The sequence below is a fragment of the Vitis vinifera genome, chromosome 5, assembly GCF_030704535.1.
Source record: "Vitis vinifera cultivar Pinot Noir 40024 chromosome 5, ASM3070453v1".
NCBI lineage: Eukaryota > Viridiplantae > Streptophyta > Magnoliopsida > Vitales > Vitaceae > Vitis > Vitis vinifera.
Genome location: NC_081809.1, coordinates 4,226,852 through 4,244,376, shown reverse-complemented (window position 1 = coordinate 4,244,376; position 17,525 = coordinate 4,226,852). Strand labels below are relative to the sequence as shown.

Here is a 17,525-nt window from a genome sequence, read left to right as displayed (position 1 = left end):
GGGTTAAGTTACTCATAAAAAAAATACGATGATAAGTCGTAGCACCTTTTAAGTTTTTTTAAAAATATTTTATTAAAAAAATTATGACAATTAATCAATAAATCATGATACCACAACTGAATAATATAAATGTATATTAAATATAATAATAAAAGTGAATTATACAAAATTAATAAATGGGAAATACACAAAATGATATATTAGATAGATTTTATTATTTCAAATATTATAATACAATTTTAAAAAAAATATCTTGAAATAATTTATTAACATTAAAATCAACTTGATTATTCATAAAACTTCTATTTATTTATCAAAATATTTCATTTTATTTAAACCCTTTTGCTTATTTTTACTAAAAGAATTTATTAAGAAAAGCTTGAATTTGATTTTATTTACAAGGAGATGATTTTTATTTATTTTATCTACTTTTATTAGAATGTAGAAAATGTTTCATTTCAAATTTGATTTAAGAAATTTTATTTAAGAGAAGTGATTGGCTAAAAAAACATTTGCAAATTTATTTTCAAGAAATATTTCAAATCAAATTTTTTTAAAATTATAAATTATTTAAAAAAATTAAATTTATTTATAAAAGAATATTCCAATTTGATTTTATTTATAAAGAAATTGATTTTGATTATTTTATTAAAAACACATTTCTATAATTTTAATCAAGAAGTACCAACTCGGGAAAAACGATTCTGGAAAGAAGGACTTTTCACTGGTTTGATTGCAAATGAAGATTTCAATAAGATGATTTTTTTACAAATTTTATTTTTAAAAAAATATTCAACTCAATTTTATTAGTAAAAATGATTTTTAATAGGAAAAAATAATTTCAAAATAATTTATAAAAAAAACCTTATTCATCTTTTTTTAATTTACCAAAAAATATTTTTTTATGAATTAATTAATTAAAAATGATGAAAACATTTCAAATTTGTAAAACTAACTTTTCTCATTTTTTAACTTGAAGAGTAACCAATTTTTGACATAAATATTCTTTAATATTTTTATTATTTATACGTGTGTTTTAAAATAAATTGTTACTTTTTCAAGAAAAATATAAGGACATTTTTGTTAAAAATTGGTATTTTTTAGGTTGAAAAAAGGTAAAATGTTAGTTTTCTAAAATGGAAAAGATTTAATCTCTTTTAATCTGTTATCAAATTTTTTATTTAATTAGAAAAACTTGGACAATTTTATTAAAAAAAAAATTGTGGAATTTATTAAAAAACAAATTTTGGATTTTTATGAAAAACAATTTTCTGAAATTTAATTAAAATCAATTTTCTTAAACTTTTTTAAAAAACATTTTTTTAAACTTTTTAAGATGAATTTTCTGGAACTTTACATTTAATTGAAAAATGATTTTTGAACATTTTAAAATAAAATATAAAAAAAATTGGACTAATTTTATTAATAAAAACATTTTCTAAACTATTTTTTATTCAATAAAAAAAATTCTAGATTGTTTTTATTCAAAAATAATTTTTTGATCTTTTATTAAAAATATTCTTTGGGCTTTTATTAAAAACAATTCCACACTTTTATTAAAATTAATTTTTAATTTTCTGAAATTTAGAAATAAGAACTGAAAGTTAAGGCTCAAATGAAACCTCAGACCAAACCAACTCAATCCAACAACAAACAAGAGAGCCCAAATCATCAAATTTGAAAACTAAACTCCATAAATAAAATACAGTAGGAATCAACAAATGAATCAGTAGTGGAATGGCTGGGATGGGGGACTGAAACTGACAGCGGTGGTGCAAGCATAGTGGGTGTCAACCGGAGGTGGTAGAGCTACGGCGCGGGAATGAGGCAACTCCATGGGTGCCAAGGTATAGTGGGTGGTGTGTGGAGAAGGTGCGACAGTGGTGGTCGCCAAGGAGATCAACAGTGGCGATGGAATGACGGCGTTGCGGCATGGGTGTGACGTGGACTATCGACATCGCGGAGAGAGGGCGAGTATCGATGACGGTGATAACAGGAGAGAGAAGATCTAGTCTTGAAAAGGAATGGAGGTGACGTGAGGGAGTGATAACAGGAGAGCAGGGGGAGGGGATCCCCATACGGTGCTGTCAGATGGGTTTTGCAATATAAAAAAATTGAAGATTTTGTAATAATAATAATACATGACATAAATAATTTATTTTTTTAATTTACCGTAATTTTATCACAAATCCGGCCCCCACTCCCCTCTTACCCGGTTCCTAGGCCACGTTCATTTTCCTCGAAAAGGATATATGTATATTTTCCCGGAAAACCGAATCAAATCTTTACCTACTCTAGTTTTGACAGCCTGGGTTGGGTGGAACACTCTGGTAGTTGCAGTGGCAGCCATGGCAGCAGAAGGTTCGATCCAGAAATCAGAGGAAGAGTGGCGCGCTATTCTCTCTCCGGAGCAGTTCCGAATTCTACGGCAGAAAGGAACAGAGTAATAATACCCACGTGTTTCTTCTGTATTTTCTCTTAATTTTGATTCATTTTGCTCTTTTTTTTTTTAAATTCTGAAATTGATTCAGGTTTCGACCTTACCCATGTGATTGGTCGGGTCTTGTACAAGATAAACCTTAACCAAGCCAATTGCTTATATTAGGCAAATTTCCTGGAGGATTTTGCCTTATTCGTTTTCTTCCTGTCAGCCTCAAATGTTTGGAACATTCCATTGTTATTTCCTTGGTCTCCTCATTGTTGAGGTGTGCATCAAACCCCTCAGCAATCAGCAACGCTGTTTCAGTTTTGAGAAGAATCAAGTGGAACCTAGGCACATATTGCTACTAATTTTGATTCCGTTTGCTTTTCCTGATCTGTTCTTTCTTGATCTTGGATTTGCCACATAATGATGGTTGATTCTTATGGTTTCCATGTTTGATTTTGGCTTTGACCTTACCCATGTGAGGGATCAGGTAGGGGGTTTGGATGATCGATTGTGTTGGGTTTCCCCAAACTGAAAAATTAATGTGAACTGAGGCAAATATTTTTGTAAGGCACAGTTTCTAGTGGGGGCTTTTGTTTATCTTAAGAATCGTAAGATTTGAAATGACTTCTCTTCATTTCCTTCCTGTTCCCACCAACCAAACAAATTAGGGTTTCTCCCTTGTTCTTGGAGTTGAACAGTCTTTTACTTGATTCTCCTATGCCTGCATGGCAGTGCAGTGCAGTCTTAGGGCTATCTTAAGAGCCTACAAACAGGTGGAGGTCTCCATTTCGCCAAAACTATAGCCAAAATCAACCAAGATTTTAACTCTATACTTTTTCAACATTCTTCCTTCATATGACCCCATACCAACACATGAAAAGACACATACTGTAGCCATACAACCACAATTAGCCTCTTTTGGATTTAGAAGTAAATTCAATAAATTGAAGAAATAAATATAGTTCGAACTTGGAACTTGTCTGGAAAAGCGATGACTTAGCAACACAGAGGTGTTTGTGCCTGGTTAAGTGGCATCATCGGTTAGGAAGCTGCCAAGGCCTTGGGCATCAAGTTCATTATGAGCTCTTGATTAGTATGAACTTGTCCTGCTCATGTATTATTTGAGCTTTAATACCAATTTGTGATGTTTTACGTGTTACCCCATATCTAAGTTGTGTTGGACTCCATTAATTCATTGGTTTATGACATGGCTTTCGGATAAATGCAGGTTGCGAGGCACTGGGGAATATGACAAGTTTTATGGAGATGGGATCTACAACTGTGGTGGTTGTGGGACACCGCTCTATAAATCCACTACTAAATTCAACTCTGGTTGTGGCTGGCCTGCTTTCTACGAGGGACTCCCCGGAGCCATAAATCGTACTGTGAGTTCCTCTTGTCTGCATGCATGTGTTTGCTTATTTTCTCGGATATATGTTTGTTGATTTATGTGCTGTTAAACAATGTTAAAAATTGTCAGCCCGACCCAGATGGGAGGAGAACAGAAATTACATGTGCAGCTTGTGGGGGACATTTAGGCCATGTCTTTAAGGGCGAGGGATTCTCAACGCCTACTGATGAACGCCACTGTGTCAATAGCGTTTCGATCAAGTTTGCCCCTGTGAATTCATCTGCTTCCAGCTGAATTATGTGGACTTGGTGTTATTTGATGCAAAGACAATGTTCAGGTTCAGGATTACAATAATAATTATGCAATAAAAGTGGTTGAATAAGAGAGACATTGTTGCCTTTATTGTTCTTATAAGTGGTGGAATAATAGCGTTTCTATTGTCTTGACACCCAAGTTGATGTAGGCAACCCAAAATTTCTGTGGGTTTTCACTCTTAACCAATGCTTTTTGTAGTCTTGGTCCCCAGGAAAACAATAATCATCCCTCTCTTCGTGAGTGGGATGATGCTTGGTGTGGGGTGGGCGGCAGGTAGGAATCTTAATTAGAACCTGTATTACACAGAACACTTACTACCCTTTCTAGGTATGATCACTCCGAAAGCCCCCACTCAGTTGCCTAGGGACAAATAGCATCATCAAACAGTATTAAGTGTGTGATTTGTACAAAATTAAGAGCTTTTTGCCCTGGTAAGCTATTCTTGCTGAATAGCAATTGCTCTTCCTAGTTCCTACCATCATCCATCCAAAAAGAATTTAAGCATGACATGAATCAATTGTGGACAAGATATAACAAGAACAAAATTGGGAAGTAAATAGTTCTTCAATATAATCAATTTCCAAGGTTCATTCCACAAGTACTTTTTGTTTATTCCACAAGATTGAGAAGAATTGTAATCAATGAAACAGTAAATTTTCATCACATGAACCTGGAGAAGCATATCGAGAGAGACAATGAGACGATATTCAGAACATGGTCAGTGCTATTATTTTAAATTTCTCAGCTAAATTAGAAACAAAACCAAGGGATAATCCCAGATTCAAAATATAGTCAGTGACTCAGCTTCTAGATCACGGAATTTTTTTCATGTGCTTTTGTCTTTCTTCCTCCTGTCATTGCATGCCTTCAGAGCTTGAACTTCTAATAGAATTTTGAACAATGATGCATTAAAGAAATGAAATATATGAATATCAAACAACTTCGTACACAATAGAAACTCTGTAAAGAACATATAAGTATAAGAATCCACAAGTAGAACTGTTGATGCAAGTCTATGCTAATGGGAGGTAGAGGTAGCTCCACATATAAGGTCTAAACAACATTGGTAATCCCCACTATGTTGTTGACACCTAGGTCAGCGAGCATAGGGCGAGTAAAGCAAATCTCACTCTGATGCCAAATGATATTGACCACATACACCCCCAAAAGCCTAAGCTACTGGGATGTGGAGGTTGCTCCACATAGCCCAACCAACATTGGTAATCTTTCGTCCTATCGTCAACTGTCCACTGGGACTACCATAAATGAAAATGAGAACTGTGAAGTTCCTCTTTGCTAACATTCAACTCGGCCGCTAAACAATTTTTTTTGAAAGAAAAAAGTCAAATTAATGCATTCAAACATGCTAATTGAGGATAAGACCAGAAAAATCATGTAAAATGATTCACTGATGCATAAAAAACCCTAATGTACAGTAATAAGAAGTAATTCAATTCAAGTTGAAGGTACTGCAAGAACAAAAAATGGTTAAATAGAATGTGGGCTGATGATATGATGGTTAAACAGTACGTTGAGGCAATGATCTAAAGCACAGGACTGCCCTGAATGGAGTCGATCCAATTAATCAAGAACCAGAGCATTAGGGTTTATCAAGTTGAGCGATATTGATATAAATTCTAATCAATTTCTGACGATGACAATAAACAAAAAAAAACCTTGGAAAATACCCCCAATCCCCAGTCTCTCAACAAAAAACGCCCAAACGCTTATTCACAAAACAACACAACAAAAGCGACAAAGAAAGAGGGAAAAAGCATACCCTTCTGGCAAGATCTCCAATTTCTGTCGGTTTTAACAAGACAATCCTGCAAAACATCGAAATCGGGTTCTTCAATTCAATGATAATGGTGAACACCAATTCAGGGTTTAGGGTTTAGGGTTTTAGAGAACAAAAATTCAGTTTTTTTTTTTTTTTTCGATGTAGAATTTGTAAAGAACACCTGCAATAACAAGTAGAGAGAAGAGCATTGTTGAAGCTGCTTCACATTCTCATCATCTTCATCTGCATCGTCCTGATGCAGTCCCTGTTCTCTTGCCCCCATCCCTTTCCCTCCCCCTTTCCCCTCTGCCATTTACAAAACCAAAAAAGTTAGATACAGTGAAACCTTATTATTATTTATAAGTTTGCATTGTAATTTAATAATAATAATAAAAAAAAATCTTTACATTTTAAATATTTATAAATTATCAAAATTAAAATAACGTATAATAAAAAATGATTATTATTCTTCATAAATGATTATTATATAATAAAATATATATATTTGATTTTTTCACAAGGTATAAATTCAATTTTTTTGTACCACAAATTCAATTTTTAATCAAAATCTTTTATTCTATAAAATTAGTAATATAAAAAAAATAAAAATTTGATAAAAACAAATAAATTTATAATATATGGGATAGTATATCTTATATCTTATATCTTAACCTAAAATTAACTTATTTCATGTAAAATAAATATATAAAAATAAATAAATTATAAATAGTATATTATACCATTTACCGTATTTCATGTTTGATTAAAAATAGGATGTGATAAGTACCATGATAAATCTTCTTACCTATCCCATCTCATGTTATATCTAGTACGATCATGATATAATTAAACTCAAAATTATTATATTTTAAATATATTAAAATATCACAAATCAATCATATTATATACTAGATTAATATTTTAAACTTTATTAAGAAGTGAAATATATTAAAAACAAGGTAACTATCTTCAAAAACACTTTTCTTTTTCTAAAACAAAAAGCAATAAAATATGCTTGTTTTAAATATTTATACAAACATGAAAAATGGTTTAAAATAAAGCATGAGATATAAAAATTATTTTTAAAAATATTAAAAATAGATTAAAAACATTTCACATTCTCAAATAGAAGTTTGTTTTACAAAATATTAAAGAATAATTTTTAAAAACTATTTTAAAAAATAGTTACCAAACAAGAATGATGTTTTTTTGTAAAAATAAATATCTTGAGAAATGTTAAATGTATAGAACAGTTGCAACTCAAGAAGGTTGAGTTGGTTTCGAATAAGTTAAATTGAATCCGCTCTCAATGTTTTATTAAAACTTTCTTCTTTGTATTCATACCAAAATTTAAATAATAAATGGAACAATAATTCAAGATAATAGTAAAAAATATACAAATAAACAAATGTGCCCATTTTTCTAGAAAAATGAAATAATACATTGCTATTTTCTTTCCTTCAAAATGAGGAGATTTAGGGCAACGATAGTTGGGACAAAGGGCAATGAAAGTCGAGACTAAGGAGGCAATGACAGTCGAGACAAATGAAACAACAACAATTGGGACGGAGGAAGCAAAGACAATCGGGACAACTCGATTGAACCAAAATCGGGAGTGGAAGATGTTTTTAAGGCAATGTTTGGAATTGAACTGAAATGATAGGGAGAAAGATAATTTTAGGGCAAGATGCATCATGAAATTTCAATTTGTATTTTGTGTTTTTGTTTTTTCACAATTAGTGAAGGGCATATTGAAAAATATTGAAGGATAGTATCATTTTTCTCAATTTTCATACTTCTATTGGGTTTTGGGCTCAAATGAGCAAGTTATATGGACTTAAGGCCAATTTTTAGACCCAATTTAATCGAACATAATTTTCCCAATTTTAAAAGACAAATATCATAAATATTATTATATAAAATAATCAAATTATAAATATTATAAAAATAGCAAATCGGGGTTGGTTAGTAGGTTATTTGAACATGATAGGAATGATAACGAGATGAGTTTGATTAGGTTATCCCATTCCGACCCACCTCAATTTGTTCCATTGAACAAGAAAAAAAAAAACAAAAGGTGTTTATATAATCTCACTTAATAAAAAATACAGTTTATAATCATGAAAAGAAATTAAAATTTATGAAATTTTAAATCTCTAAATTATATTTATTAAATTTAAAATGTTCATAAATGAATTAATTTGACATAATTATAGAAAGCACCAGGTTGTGGGCCAGGCTGGATCTGGTTTCAAATCCAGGGCTGGGCCTCATTAGGATTATATTGGGATTCATGTATGAAATTTTATCACAAATAAAAGAATAAAAAAATAAAAAATAAAAAATAAAAGGGAAAGAAAGTGAAGTATCATGGTGTTGGCATGTGGTGAAAACAAGGGACAAAAACCTATAGTGGAGGAAGTATTAAGTTTATGGTTGAGGAGTCCACATGTCTTTCCTGTTTTGTAATGAGTGGTACCACTTCACATCTCTCCCCTTTTTTCAGAAACCCTGTCTCTGTGGCTGCAAAATTTTTCTCTCTTAGATAACTTGATATTTTTATTTTATTTTTCTAAGGAAATTGCTATTTTATTATAATTTTTTAGCATATATTATTCGGTACATATCGAGAAATAAGGTTAATTCAATTATGTAATCTCATTGTTTTATACTTTACTCTCATTCTTTTATATTTAATCTCATTTGTTTGTATGTTCAATTCAATGACTTAAATTTCATCGTATTCAGTAGATATTGATTTGACAAATTCTTCCCACCCATTCTTTTAATGATAAGTCTTTGGTACATATTGAAAAATAAAACTTATCCCATGACATCATCTTATGTTTAATCTCATTTGTTCGTATTTTAATCTCATATATTTATGTCTTTATTCAGTAATTTAAATTTCATTATATGTTTCTAATTATTAGAATTGTATATTCAATATATATTGATTCAGTAAATACTGAATTAATACTCTAAAATTTTCTTTAACATATAACAACTATTTTCATCATATTTTAATATATATATATAATTATTTGATAATTTATATATTATTATTATATTTTAATAAAAACAATAAATATTTAAAATAATAATAATAACCATCTCCATCATTTATCCAAAAATGACCACAAGGAGTGATAATTGTCAACAAAAATAAAGCCACCTACTATTTATAAAAAAAATAAATAAATAAATAAAGCCACCTACTACAAGCTATGACATATTAGTCATACTTTTTATATTAGATATTTTGTATCCTACCAAACTCCTTACTAATTTAAGTATAGGAGGTTTTTTTTTTTTTTCTAAAATTGTAAGCTTTCTTCCACAACTTGATGCCACTATGTAATTTCCTATAAATTTTTTTTCCAATATATATTACTTAATTTTTTCCCCTCTTTTTGCCTATATTCCATAGTTTTTATTATATATATATATATATATATATATATATATATATATATTTTTTTTTTTTTTTTGTGAAAAAAAAAAATGAAGAATTTTAGGAAATAAGAAAGATAAAAATGAAGTCTCACTTGTAGTAGTTGTAAATTATGTTCCTTTTTTTAATAAAAAAAATAATTATTTTAACCAATGTGAATATCCATATGACCAAAATAGATTAAATTGAGTTAAATTGAATTTTATTTTTATTCAATATTATATTAATAGTTTTTTTAAGACCTATTATGAAAATTAAAACTGCAACTAAATTAATTATTTTTTCACGTTTTTTGTGGTTATCTCAATAATTATAAATGGCTAAAGTGTTGTTTGTTTATTTGTTTTTTTTAACTTTTTATTGAAATAAACTGGCTTTAAGTTTCAGAAATTTTTAATTTTTTTATTTTTTCTAAATGCTAAAAGAAATATGATGGTTTTCTTTATTTCTTAATGCTTAATATAAATAAAATATTTAAAAAAATAACTTAATATTTAATACTATTAAACACATTTAGTTTTAGGTACGACTTAGATTTAAGTTAAAAAAAACTACATTTTTTTAGTAATCTCAATACTCATAATTGTAAACTACGTTACTAGTTTAAATTATTATTGAGTTACTAAGTGTTTATTTGAAAACTATTAGAATAGCTTTTTGTTCTTTAGAACAAAAAATTACAAAAACACTCTTAATAATTAAAAATTATTTTATGTTTTATACTTTTATGAATAAAAAATAGAATGTTTTTAGAGAACATTTTTTAGTTTTTTTTTTTGTTATTTTCACTTCTTTTTATGACAATTTTAGGAAATAATTATACAAAATATAGAATGATTAAAAACAAAACAATGGGTATAAAAATCAGTTTTAAAAATATTAAAAACAAGTTAAAAGCATTTTAGGTTTCAAACAAACTTTTTTTTTTTTACAAAATTCAAAAAATAATTTTCAAAAGCTATTTTTCTGAATTGCTTTTTTCCCAAATAAACCATAAAGTATTTTATCTAAATCATTTTAAACTTTGATTTATAATACTAAATTCCCATACCAAACATACTTAATGTATTTAACAACTTGAATTAAAATATTAAATCATATTAAATGATTAAATTGACTTATCAAACACTCTCATAATGAATATCATTTGTTTCTTTCAAAATATTCCACACATTCTTCTCCATGCTTTCCCAACAAATAATTATTTTAAACATTCAATTTTATTTTATTTTTGTTATCTTAAATATCCATATGAATTTAAATATGATAATGTTCACTAAATTTCCATTTGTCAAATGTCAAATTGGTTTTTTTCCACTATCATCAAAGTGGTGATTTAGTAAGAAGGTTTTTGTCCATTTCTTTTTGTAATTAAGTGCTCTCATTAATTTTTTTATTTCCTTCAAAGACGCCAAAGAAGTTTGGTGAAAGAAGAAAGAATTTTTTTTGTCACAAGGTTTTTATTATATTTATAAACCATATAATAAAATTAAAATTTCGAGTTAATTAGAAATGACCAATATTATAAAAACCCATCTCACATTCTTTTTTCTACCTTTTTTTTTTCCATGAAGGATAACCCTAAGGGCTTGTCGGTTTTTTTCTACTAATTGGAGCTCTCTCCTCATCATCTCATGGGGATGGTTTACAGAGTTCATAACTAGTCATCTTCTTCTACGATGTTTACCTAACTAACGCTTAGATCCGACTCTACTCAAATTTTTATGATTCATCTCTATATTTCATACTTGTTCAACTATTGTTGAGCAAATGGATATCTAATGGATCTCTCTGAAAAGTAATTTTAATGTGATTGATTTCATTTTAAGAAATATTTATAATATTTAAATTTTTTTATTAAAAAAATTGTTTTCAAGTGATAAAAAAATTAAAAATGTTTTTTAAATTTGTTGTCAAATAAGCTGATAATGTTCTCAAATTTATAATAAAAATATAAAAATTACTAATTAAATAAATAGAAATTAAAAAAAAAACAAAAAGGAAAAACCAAATGGAAATAGAATTGAAAAATTATTTATTTATTATTTTAGTCCTTTTTCCCCCAAATATAGGTTGGTGGGGAGGAAAATCTGATAAAATGGACAAGAATTAATTAATATTTTCCAAATTTCCATATATTTTGTTTCTCCCTTTTTGTGAAAGGGCAGAAGGACCCTGGGTGTATCTTAACCATGGTTAACTTAAACAAGGCAAATTTAGGTAACCATGGTCACTTGGTCTGGTTAACACCTAAATAAAAATAAATAAATGTTCCCAAACCCAAACATGAGGGAGAGAGAGACGTTCAATGCTCTAGCAGAACCAGGAAACAGAAAGAAAATAAAGTATTGATTTTCTCTCAGTTTTCTTCTTCGATGCTCTGAGATTGGTGGTGTTTTTGATTGTTCGAACATTAGCTCGAATCGGGTATGTCTCGATCATTCATTAATCTGGAATTTTCGTGCTCTTTTTGGGGATCTTAATTTATGTGTATACTGTGGATACATGGTGATTTTTTTAGATGATTTTTCTATGAGGGTTTGTTGATCTGGGGGTTGATTTTGATTATAGATTTGAATTTAAATTCTTGGAAATCTTTGGGATTTTCTTGTTCTGCCAAGTGGGTATTCTGCCAATGCATGGGTTATTGAATTTTGTTTGCTGGGTGCTTCTGTAATGATTAATTTGGGTTTTTGGTGCAGGAAAATTTTGATTTAATACTCGGAGTCAGAGGTATGATTTCTAGTGTTTGTTCAATGCAATGGCTAATTATCTGGTTTAGATGTTTTGATTTACATCTGTTATGAGTCCTTGATTTTATGAGCTGGTTTGTGAATCTTATTGCATTTTGGATTCTAAAGGTTTTTTGTTGATTTTTATTGTTCTGATGAGATGGAACTATCTGGTTTTTGGTGTTCCATGGAGGACTGATGGATGGATAGGTGATGTGATTTGATTAAGGTGTTCAAATATGTTGTTTTTGTGCAGCTTAGAATGTCATCAATGGCTGTTAATGGCAGTAGTACCTGCGGCACTCAAGGTTCACCTTCTGTATCGGCCCAAGAAAAAGGAAGTAGGAATAAGAGAAAATTTCGGGCTGATCCTCCTCTAGGTGACCCCAATAAGATTGTCTCAAGTCAGGACCAATGTCTGAGTTATGAATTCTCTGCTGAGAAATTTGAAGTCACATCCAGCCATGGACAGCCAGGTGCATGTGGCATGTGTAATCTTAACCAGGACCATTCTGATGGCTTGAAACTTGACCTTGGATTGTCAAGTGCGGCAGGGTCATCTGAGGTGGGACCGAGCCAGCCTAGAGATGAATTAGAAGCAGATGATTTTCAGGATGCTGATTGGAGTGATCTTACTGAAAGTCAGCTTGAAGAACTTGTTTTGAGCAATTTGGACACAATTTTCAAGAGCGCAATTAAGAAAATTGTCGCATGTGGTTACAGTGAAGAAGTTGCTACAAAGGCTGTTTTGAGGTCTGGTCTTTGTTATGGTTGCAAAGACACCGTGTCGAATATAGTGGATAATACTTTAGCATTTCTTAGAAATGGCCAAGAGATTGATCCTTCAAGGGAACACTATTTTGATGATTTACAGCAGCTGGAGAAGTACATATTGGCGGAGTTGGTTTGTGTTCTTCGAGAAGTTAGACCTTTCTTTAGCACTGGGGATGCAATGTGGTGCTTGTTGATATGTGACATGAATGTATCACATGCTTGTGCAATGGATGGTGACTCTTTCAGTAGTATAGTTAGTGGGGATGGGGCTTCAAATGGGAGTTCCTCCACGTCTGGGCAGCCCCAGTCAAAGACAGAGGCTAAAAGTTCTGAACTGAATCTTCCAAATCCCTGTAATCCAGTTCATTCAATTCCTTGTGCTCATAGTTCTCAATCAGAGACACCCATTGCATCAGGTGTTCCAAACTTAGCAAAACCAAAGAATTCCCTTGTTCTTAATGGTCTAGTCTCAGAGAAAGATGGCCTGAACAACACATCTGATACAACAGATAAATCCTTTAGTGTTACCGGAACATCACAATCTGCAGCCCCAGAAGAAAAGTTTGGTCTCAGCAGAAAGGTGCATTCTGGTGGTACGAAGAGAGAATCTATGCTTCGACAGAAGTCACTCCATCTGGAGAAAAACTACCGAACATATGGATGTAAAGGGTCGTCAAGAACGGCGAAACTTAGTGGCTTAGGCAGTTATATGTTAGATAAGAAACTAAAATCTGTGTCTGATTCTACAGGAGTTAATCTGAAGAATGCTTCATTAAAAATAAGCAAGGCAATGGGAGTTGATGTGCCTCAAGACAATGGAAACCATAATCTTTCACCTAATTCCGGACTCTCTTCCTCTGCAGCATTTAATCTGGAAACTGTTAATACCATAGGTTCGTTACCTAAAACTAATAGCCCATCTGCATTACCTCCTGTCAATACCCCACCCATACCTTCAGGTGCCGACACAGAGCTTTCTCTTTCACTGACAACAAAAAGCAACTCTGCTCCTGTGCCCCTCAGCTGCAATGCTGAAACTTCTAATTGTAGCTATACTGGGATACCATATGATAAGTCCCTGGGACAGTGGGTGCCACAAGACAAGAAGGATGAGATGATTCTAAAGCTGGTCCCAAGGGTGCGGGAATTGCAAAACCAGCTACAAGAGTGGACAGAATGGGCTAATCAAAAGGTTATGCAGGCTGCTCGTAGGCTGGGCAAGGACAAAGCCGAGCTCAAGACACTGAGGCAAGAGAAAGAAGAAGTAGAACGGCTCAAGAAAGAGAAACAAACCTTGGAGGATAACACTGCAAAGAAACTTTCTGAGATGGAGAATGCCTTGGGCAAGGCTAGTGGGCAGGTGGAGCGAGCTAATGCTGCTGTTCGGAGGCTTGAGGTGGAGAATTCTAGCCTCAGGCAAGAGATGGAGGCCGCTAAATTAGAAGCTGCTGAGTCAGCTGCAAGCTGTCAGGAGGTATCAAAGAGGGAGAAGAAGACATTGATGAAGTTTCAGACATGGGAGAAGCAGAAAGCTTTTTTTCATGAGGAGCTTACATCTGAAAAGCGCCGGCTGGCACAGCTGCGGCAGGAACTAGAGCAAGCCACAGAACTCCAGGATCAACTTGAGGTACATTTATTCAAAGTTGAATTCTTACATTGTTTTGGTTTTCTATTTTTTTCCCTACGAGAAATTTAAGCCTTGCACCAATTACAATGTATAAATTTCCTACAACAGTTTGTGGTAAAATACATGCATGGGGGGGGATTCCTTACACCATTTGATCCTTAAACTGTGAAGAGTTTATAAACCTGATTGCATTCCTTAAACCGTTTGATCCATTGCACCTTTTAGATGGTTGAGAGAAGTTGTAGCACTAGTCTGGAAAACAGATACATGGAATGGTGAAAAAATTTCCCATCAGGTTTCTCATAAGATTAGTTCAATAAAAAATCCTATGATATTGCATATCTTTGTGGCCACATGCATTAAATAGTATGTGACATTTTCTCATTGTATGTTAGACATGATGTGGTTATCTCTGTAAGCAAGAGAATTGAGATGATGTGTAAAGTTAAAGATGCACGTCTGTGCTTTTCATAAAAACCCATATGCTGTTGAAGAAGTAAGTAGTCTAGATAATACCAAAGTATCCTTGGATGTAGAATGTCCTACTTCTATTCACTTATGCAGTTTGTTTCCTCCTAGGCAGAGGATTGTAGGTCACTCTGTTCCCTGATCAAAATCTTCCTAAAGTAGTTGTTATATTTAGAGTCATGTAAGCCCCTGAACTGGATTTCTTCTGCTCTCCTTTCCTCCCCTTTTCCACTTTATCCGGTAAGCACGTTGATATCCATGGTTTTACTGAAGTTATTAGGATAGTCAGTCTTGAACTAGATATCAATGGGAGAAAAAAAATAATGGATGTAACGCTTAGTGTTCAAACTAAGGAATGTTGCTTCAATTTACTCATGTATTCATACTTATAAATTGGTGTGCTCCTTTTTTTTTTTTTTTTGTGTATGCGTCATTGACCTATGTAGTTGAGTTTGAGATATTTGTTTTTAATATTATTTGTAATTTAATGTTTTTGAAAATAAAGTTAGATCAGTGAGGTTTTGCTTCTATTTATTTTGGTCATTGTGATTGTTCAGGTTCTTGTTTTTGCAGCCAAATGTGTTCTATATTTCTCTCATCTGTTTTATTAATCACAAAGTGTATGGTTATGGAGATGTTTAAACTGATGTATCTACATGATGAAGATTGATCCTAGAATTGACTTTCAGATTAGGAGGTTTTTCTATTGAAATTTCCCACTTCTATCTGTTATTCATACAATATTGGGTTTGATTGCAGAAAGTTTATGTCAATGGTTGCCCAAGTACTGGTGTCTGTGTCAGCGCCTTCTTTTTGGTTCCATGTTTTTTGACAATGGAGATGATATATTGGCTATATATATAACTCATTCATTGTCCTTTTTGGGGTCCAGCTTTACTTCTGGATAAGTTTTTGTTTATGTTTTTCTAGCATGTCTGTGTTATGGAGCTTGTTCTAAGATTCATATCATTTTCGTTTGTGTTCTGGTATGGTGTTAAAAATGTTGACATTTTTTATGCTGGCCAAATTGCACAGAATTTTGAACTGTCTTTTTATAAGCATGATTTTGAAATACCTGAAGTGTGTTTTCTTTTGTGGAAAGATAAACTTCAAAAATAAAAATGTTCAGAACCATGCCATTTCCTGCTTCCACAGAAATACTTTTCCTATCTGTGCTAGGCCCTTCTGGCATTTGTCATTTTATACTGAGTACTTGCTCATTGAAAAGTAAAAATCACAGGCTAGGTGGAAACAGGAAGAGAAGGCAAAGGAAGAGCTTCTAATGCAGGCCAGTTCAACTAGAAAAGAAAGAGAACAGATCGAGGTTTCAGCAAAATCCAAGGAAGATATGATCAAACTAAAAGCAGAAGCTAATCTTCAGAAGTATAAAGATGATATCCAGAAACTTGAGAAACAAATCTCTGAATTGAGATTGAAGACTGACTCTTCAAAAATAGCTGCTCTGAGAAGGGGCATTGATGGAAGCTATGCTAGCAGATTGACAGACACCATAAACGGCTCAGCCCATAAGGAGTCTCAGGCCCCTTTCATCTCTGAAATGGTGACAAATTTCCACAACTATGCAGGGTCTGGAGGAGTGAAACGTGAGCGGGAGTGTGTCATGTGCCTTTCAGAGGAAATGTCGGTGGTTTTCCTCCCCTGTGCCCATCAGGTGGTTTGCACAACATGCAACGAGCTCCATGAAAAACAGGGAATGAAGGACTGCCCTTCTTGTAGAAGCCCCATACAGCGACGCATTCGTATTCGCTATGCTCGTCCTTGACTTGTTTTCTTGAACTAAGTTGAGAGTACCTCAAATAATGATCTGTGGGACTTCCTCTGAAATAAATAATGCATTTGAAATACCCCTTTTCAAGAGTTCAGACAATTAAGTTGGCCTTTAAGAATGGTGAGGTTGTTGATGCTTCTTCATGTGTGGCTTCCCCTTCCCCTTCTGCTATATATTGTTTGTTAATTCCTTATTCCATTTCTTTCATGCTATATATTATAGCAGAAAACCTAGGCTAAATTTGTAAGGCAGCTCCATATCCGTTTGCCTTGATTGCAAATTTCCTAGTTTTCATCTTGAGCAGAATGTTTTAAGCTCTAGTATCCAAATCTCTTTGGTTACTCTTACCAATACAAAGTTTTGTATACCTCAATTTAGTACATATCTCAATTTTGTGATTTGAGTTGATTGATGCTTTATCTTTCTTCAACCTCTCATGTATTTTCTTCTTTGGTGCACCTTTTTAAGCAAATGGAGAAGATAAAGCTTTTCTTTTAAGTTTAATAAGAGTTTGGTTAATTTTTTTAAGGAGTTCATGATTTAAAAACAAATTTAATATGGAAGTCAAAGAAAAAATATATATATATATTTTGTAAAAATCTTATTTTGGTTTACATAAAAAAGTTTATTTATGTTAAATAAAAATTTTATATTATCAATATTATTTTTAAACATCATAACTTCTTATTAAACCATAAAACAAAGAGTTATAAGGCCAAAATTCCTCATAGCCTTTTTATTGATAGATGAAGCTAAATATTATTTATTTGAATTCACTTTAATAATAGATGAAGTTTTTTAGTAATA

The 17,525-nt window shown here is 31.8% G+C and overlaps 3 protein-coding genes across 4 annotated transcripts; 2 read left to right on the top strand and 1 right to left on the bottom strand.

Annotated features, from left to right (window-relative positions):
* The first annotated feature begins 2,015 nt into the window (after nt 1–2,015).
* On the top strand, nt 2,016–4,225 carry LOC100242556 (peptide methionine sulfoxide reductase B5). The gene is made up of 3 exons (XM_002278884.4): nt 2,016–2,443; nt 3,657–3,813; nt 3,909–4,225. The coding sequence occupies exons 1-3, from the start codon at nt 2,253–2,255 to the stop codon at nt 4,071–4,073; spliced, it is 513 nt and encodes a 170-aa protein (XP_002278920.1). The 5' UTR covers nt 2,016–2,252; the 3' UTR covers nt 4,074–4,225.
* Nucleotides 4,226–4,639: 414 nt separating this feature from the next.
* LOC100852500 (uncharacterized) lies at nt 4,640–6,201 on the bottom strand. The gene is made up of 3 exons (XM_003631915.4): nt 6,056–6,201; nt 5,875–5,920; nt 4,640–4,976 (listed from the first exon to the last, which is right to left on the bottom strand). The coding sequence occupies exons 1-3, from the start codon at nt 6,185–6,187 to the stop codon at nt 4,921–4,923; spliced, it is 234 nt and encodes a 77-aa protein (XP_003631963.1). The 5' UTR covers nt 6,188–6,201; the 3' UTR covers nt 4,640–4,920.
* Nucleotides 6,202–11,597: 5,396 nt separating this feature from the next.
* On the top strand, nt 11,598–17,130 carry LOC100249384 (putative E3 ubiquitin-protein ligase RF298). 2 transcript variants are annotated; one of them, XM_002277233.3, is made up of 4 exons: nt 11,598–11,755; nt 12,031–12,061; nt 12,317–14,461; nt 16,170–17,130. In XM_002277233.3, the coding sequence occupies exons 3-4, from the start codon at nt 12,323–12,325 to the stop codon at nt 16,710–16,712; spliced, it is 2,682 nt and encodes an 893-aa protein (XP_002277269.1). In that variant the 5' UTR covers nt 11,598–11,755; nt 12,031–12,061; nt 12,317–12,322; the 3' UTR covers nt 16,713–17,130. The 2 variants fall into 2 exon arrangements, with proteins under 2 accessions (XP_002277269.1, XP_010649830.1); XM_010651528.2 differs by lacking the exon at nt 12,031–12,061.
* The last annotated feature ends 395 nt before the right edge of the window (nt 17,131–17,525 follow it).

Bases quoted from the DNA above. Each gene is read 5' to 3' on its own strand.
- LOC100242556 (XM_002278884.4), top strand. From the start codon at position 2,253: ATGTATATTTTCCCGGAAAACCGAATCAAATCTTTACCTACTCTAGTT. The intron at 2,444-3,656 runs GTAATAATACCC...GGATAAATGCAG, and splicing joins CTACGGCAGAAAGGAACAGA to GTTGCGAGGCACTGGGGAAT. The intron at 3,814-3,908 runs GTGAGTTCCTCT...AAAAATTGTCAG, and splicing joins CCGGAGCCATAAATCGTACT to CCCGACCCAGATGGGAGGAG.
- LOC100852500 (XM_003631915.4), bottom strand. From the start codon at position 6,187: ATGGCAGAGGGGAAAGGGGGAGGGAAAGGGATGGGGGCAAGAGAACAG. The intron at 5,921-6,055 runs GTGTTCTTTACA...GATGTTTTGCAG, and splicing joins CTCTCTACTTGTTATTGCAG to GATTGTCTTGTTAAAACCGA. The intron at 4,977-5,874 runs GTATGCTTTTTC...AAATTCTATTAG, and splicing joins TTGGAGATCTTGCCAGAAGG to AAGTTCAAGCTCTGAAGGCA.
- LOC100249384 (XM_010651528.2), top strand. From the start codon at position 12,323: ATGTCATCAATGGCTGTTAATGGCAGTAGTACCTGCGGCACTCAAGGT. The intron at 14,462-16,169 runs GTACATTTATTC...TAAAAATCACAG, and splicing joins AACTCCAGGATCAACTTGAG to GCTAGGTGGAAACAGGAAGA.